Source organism: Notolepis coatsorum (assembly GCF_963971535.1).
Source record: "Notolepis coatsorum genome assembly, chromosome: 17".
NCBI classification, from domain to species: domain Eukaryota; kingdom Metazoa; phylum Chordata; class Actinopteri; order Aulopiformes; family Paralepididae; genus Notolepis; species Notolepis coatsorum.
Genome location: NC_140181.1, coordinates 94,018,256 through 94,024,130, shown reverse-complemented (window position 1 = coordinate 94,024,130; position 5,875 = coordinate 94,018,256). Strand labels below are relative to the sequence as shown.

The following is a 5,875-nucleotide window of genomic DNA, read 5'->3' as shown; positions in this document are numbered from 1 at the left end:
CCAACCTGCTCATCGGGGGCAATTATGGGGTTAAGTGTCTTGCTCAAGGACACTTCGACACGCTGCCCGGGAGGAGCGGGAATCGAACCGGGGACCTTCCGATTACCAGACGGCCGCTTTTCTACCTCTTGAGCCACCGAAATTAAAAGATTGAATCCGAATATGAAGATATGAGAGATAAAAAATAAAACAGTGTAAACAATATAATTAACTGAATATAGAAATATGAGAAAAATAAACAGTGGAAACAAAAGGTGCAACGGCCTCAGAAGCTACTTCACAGTCTTGATGCAACCGAGGCTCACTGAGGACGGATACTCTGCTGTGCTGGAGGCAGAGGCTGGCCGGAGGGGACGTGTTTGTGGGACGTGTCCTTTTGTGACATGGGCTGTTAATTCGGGTGGTTTTGGGGGGGGGGGGGGGGGGGGGGGGGGGGGCTGTGTGGGGTGGGGTTCTAAATCACCCATTTGCCCTCTTACTTTGTTTTCTTAAACCTGTACCAACAACAAAATGACTCCCAGGCCGTCCCAGGATCAACCCATGGACATCTGCCTGCTGTTTATTCACTCTCACACACACACACACACACACACACACACACACACACACACACACACACACACACACACACACACACACACACACACACACACACACACGCGCACACACACACACGTGCGCGCACACACAAACACACGCACACACACAAACTCACGCACACAAACAAACCTGCGTGCACACACACAAACACACACACACACACACACACAAACACATGCACACACAAACAAACAAACACACAAACACATGCACACACAAACAAACAAACACACACACACACACACACACACACACTTTCTCCTCCTGGCTGAGCTATCCACCTCACCTCAACATGAGGCAGAGGCAGTATACTGTTATAAAAACATTGGACTATTATAACAAGAAAAAATACGGTATGATCTCCATGAAATTAGGTATAGATTAGATTAGATTAGATCAAATGCATTGTCATTATGCAGCACAAGATAAAACAAAGAAAACTAGCTAAAACAATTACAGACTGCTAAACAGTGATTAGTGATCTGTGCTTAGGTTGGAAGAGCCTATTGATCTTTGAAGTGCGTTGAAGGATGTTCCATGAATCAGGAGCATCATAAGATTGGACAGTAATTAATGAACCACTGCCCTTTGTACATGGTCTCATTATTTCAGATTTAGATTAGATTAGATTCAAATGTATTGTCATTATACAGCACAAGGTTTATACAAAAAAGGTTTGGCGACCAACCAGAGTGCAAATGTAACGTAAAGTGCAATAGTAAAATACAAAATGTACAGGTGATTAAACTGGATATAAAATATATAAATTAGTACTACTGAGTAATAGTGCTAATCAGATGTATGTACAGAATTGTAGTATTAATTTGTATAAGTAGGTTTATAGAAGGGTATACAGCAGTGTAAACTTGAGGTCTGTCAGTAGTCCTAGACTGCAGAAGCTATGTTGTTACTGACCGTGCATTAGCAGAGATGGTCAGGAACAAGATGGAAAAACTCTTTTTGAGATTCAACAGTTTACCAGTTTATCATGTGCAGCAGTGGCAGCAGGCCACAGGTTGTGCAAAAGTTCTGTAAGTGGTATTTTGTTGTTAAAATAAGTGGTCTCATTCCGAGAGTCATCAGCCTGTGTTTAGTCAGTAACATGGGTCTCCTCCGCTCTGCAGTAAACACAAAATACACTTCCAATCAGGAGAGAACTCCACACTGCAAAAATGGTCTGACAAAAATAAGAAATACAAACTAGTTTTAAGCAAATATGTTCTTGAAACTAGTAAAACATTTCTTAAAAAACTAGTAAAAATAATTATTTTATATATATTTATATCTAGGGTTCTCTCTCCTGATTGGATAAAGTTGGAAGGGATACCAGAAAATGTATTTTCTGTTTACTGCAGAGCAGAGGGACTAGGAGACCCATGTTACTGACCAGACGCTCTACATCAGTAACGGCTGTCGGAGTGTAGAGCTATTTAACACCTATTTTAACAAAAATATACCACTTACAGCACCTTTGAATGGAGGTATGGGATGGGTGGAATGGGATGGTCGTAAAAGAGTTTCTTGTGGACAATCTTTATTGTGACTGAACTTATGACCACGGATTACTACAGAATAAACAAGCCTCTGAGGGTGGTAGCGCCATAAACATGTCAAGCAAACACAGGCCTACTGTTGAAATATCGGGGGAGGGGGGGGGGGGGGGGGTCTTCGTCTGTGTGGAAATTCTACATGTTGATTACCATGCTGCTGATGCTGCTGGGGTTTGTATTAGTGAAACAAATGATTAGATTATTAACAAAAGACGTTTTTATCTAATAAGGAAATATTGTAATAATAATGCTAGAGATTAAGAGTGGCAGCAGTGTTGCCACTGACCCAGCAACATATATAGCTATTAAAGGGGCACTTTGACAGTTATTGAGAGTAAATGAGTTTGTGATGTCATCTGGGACATTGCATCATTGTGTTGCGTTAATTAGAGCTCCACGAATTGATGTAGATCAAAGAAAATAGCCATGCCTTGTCTTGCCATTTCATTGAGCTGTAATTAACACAACACAATGATGCAATGTCCCTGATGACATCACTGGTGACCATATTCAAACTAATTTACTCTCAATAACTGTCAAACTAAATGAATGTGTGCAAAACTGAGTTTTAAAGTTTTTGGATGTGTGTGAGATTATGTGTCAAATACATCTGCATTGTTTACTGCACCCTTTATAATGTGCAGTATAGCCTACATTTATTATTACAGTATGTATTATTTAAAATAGGAACAGTATATTGACCAGTACATGGAAATTAGCCTCTGGCTATAATCTGGCATATTTAAAATGTTCATGTAAATATGCCAGAGATTATATACCAGAGGCTAATTTCCACCTGTAGTCCCCTGCAGCTTGATTACATGTTATTTACAAACACAGACAAGTTACTAAACTACACAAACTTCACAACCATAAAAAAAGATGAAACAATGACAACACATTTAGCCAAATCCAACGTTAAAATAGAATTACAAGAGTATGATTTTAGTTTTGTGGTAGGTAAACATAAATTGAAACATATTACTGTCAAGTAAATGTACCCCCCCCCCCCTCTCTCTAGGGGTGGCTACTCCTCCCATCCCACTATAAGAGTCCAGTTGACTATAGCCCAGGTACTCACGGGCGGTGCATTCTATAAACACACCAAAAGGAAGTCGACACACATGGCTTTGCAAAAAGTAAGTTAGCCAAAGCGAAAACGTCTTGGATTGTGCAGAGATTTCATGCAGCCGATACAACACCGAGATGCCCTTATAGGCGAAGAGGATTCGTTTCGGCCTCATTTTGCATAGAGGGTTTCTATCCAGTAGCTAGCCTATCCATGATGACCTTCGCCATGCTGCGGCCTGTGGCGACCCACTTGATCTACCCAGACCTCAGCATGATGTCCGAGGACGACGAGAACCGCAGCGAGAGCGACGGCGGCTCGGATCAGAGTTATGGATGCTGTGGCACCGCTGGAACACGGCGACGGATCCGAACACCGGACGGAACCGTGGTCGTTGTGAAGCAAAGGAACACAGCTAACGCGAGGGAACGAGATCGAACCCAAAGTGTGAACAGCGCGTTCACTGCGCTTCGGACTCTGATTCCCACAGAGCCGGTGGACAGAAAGCTCTCGAAGATAGAGACGCTTCGCCTGGCCTCCAGTTACATCTCCCACCTCGCCAACGTGCTGCTTAGTGGAGATGGAAACGGTGATGGACTACAACCTTGTATCTACGCGTCAGGAGAGAGCGGCGCCAAGCAGCCGCGCACCATATGCACTTTCTGTCTGAGCAGCCAGAGGAAAGGGGTAATTGCTGCTATTTGTTCATATTTGTTCAACTCTTTAATGTAATTGAAACACAATTCGTGTTACACTTTACTGTATATCTTTGGACTGTATATTTTAGAATGTATATTTTAGAATGTATATATTTGACTGTGTATTATTTTTGAACTATACCTAAATGTTTATTGTGAGCGATCTGCAGGTGCTGAATTTCCCTCAGGATTAATAAAGCACTTCTATTTTATTCTATATCTAAGATCACTAGAATGATAATATACGTTCTTGTAATTCTATAGTTAAAGCGGAAAATAGGCTATGTCCTGCTTGTGAAATGGCGATACATGCAAATCAGTTATTCAGCCATGCACTGGATGTTGTTGATAATCCTGGAAGTCACTAGTATATTGAGGGTTGATATTATACATTCAAGTCATATTGAGGTATACTGTCCCTTTATTTTGTCTTGTGGAATGTGTGCGTAAAATCAACTTTACGCACTAGATTGTGTCTTGACGCACAGCATAGTTTACACTACAATGGGGTAAAACATAACATAATAAAGTATAACATAATAGTGTACAACATAACTCTCTTATTTATGTATGCATTTATTTATTTTTGTATTTGGAATTTAATTGCATATACAAACAGGGAAGGGTTACTTGCAAACACCATAACATCAGGGATTATTGTTCATAGACTTAAGAAAAAAAATTGCTTAAAGATTTCATTAATCTTCTTATTTCTTCAAAATAAGTCTGGGTGAAACACCTCATTTTGAACCTATCACTTGTGTCTAAGATGTTGGTGTTTCTGTTGGGCTGTAATTCATATCACGCATTAAAAAATAAATCTGTCTCTTTTTTTTCAGATAAAGGAAGGTAAAGACTGTTTAAAGCTGCGAGGGTTTGGTTCCCTGCGGATGAGACGCTGATTGAAGACCTGAAATGATCAGCAAGCATGAAGCTGGAGCTCATATAATAAGACATTCTCAGGGAAACAAAAATCAAAGCTGGTTAAAACGCGCACACACACACACGCACACACACTCACACACACACACACACACACACACACACACACACACACACACACACACACACACACACACACACACACACACACACACACACACACACACATACACACACGCACACATGCTGGATGAACGGATGGAACCACAGAGACTATTTATAATTGAAAGGCAGAAGCCTTTTAGAAAAATGCAGTGCATTTATTTAGAGTGTATGACTTTCATATACTTGTGTGAATACAACCGTAAAAAATAAAATCTATTTTTATTGAAATGAAAACTTGTTGACTGGGGTTTTCTTCCAGATCCAGGTACAGGTATATTTTCCATTTTTCCATTTCTCCATAACCTCCTCCGCTCTGTGCATAACTATTTGATGGAAGACAGCATTTAAAAAAAAATGTCATTTGGATGTGAAAAGACAAATTAAATCATTATGTGATTGTGAAGAATCGTCTGCATAGAGTGACATCCAGCTTTTTAAAAATAGAAAGCAAATAGAAGGTACAAATTAACAAACTGAACTTCATACGGTATTAACCATGCCTGACTTAATGTATGTGGCAGTGTCGCTGTGGGGGAAATGACAAGAAAAGATACTTAAAGAAGAGACATACCACAACAAAAGCTATGGAATTTAATTAAAGGGGCACTTCGCCAACAACAATGCTTATTTACTTTGCATGTCATCTCACACACATACAAAAACGGAACAGTTTTGCACACATTCATTTAGTTTTGACAGTTATTGAGAGTAAATTAGTTTGGATATGGCCACCAGTCATCAGGGACATTTAACAATTGTGTTGTGTTAATTACAGCTCAATGAAATTATACGGTATAGCAGTCCCTATAAAGCAAGGTATTGCTATTTCTTCATTTACATCATTTCATGGCGTTGTAATCAACACAAGGATTAAATGTCCCCGATGGCATCACTGGTGGCCATATTCAAAC

At 40.1% G+C, this 5,875-nt stretch overlaps 1 protein-coding gene across 1 annotated transcript; it reads left to right on the top strand.

Annotated features, from left to right (window-relative positions):
• Window positions 1-3,432: 3,432 nt before the first annotated feature.
• tcf15 (transcription factor 15) lies at window positions 3,433-4,819 on the top strand (the record flags this gene model as incomplete). Its single annotated transcript, XM_084334233.1, has 2 exons — window positions 3,433-3,906; window positions 4,757-4,819. 2 exons carry the CDS (start codon window positions 3,433-3,435, stop codon window positions 4,817-4,819), a joined length of 537 nt encoding a protein of 178 aa, XP_084190359.1.
• Between the last annotated feature and the right edge of the window lie 1,056 nt (window positions 4,820-5,875).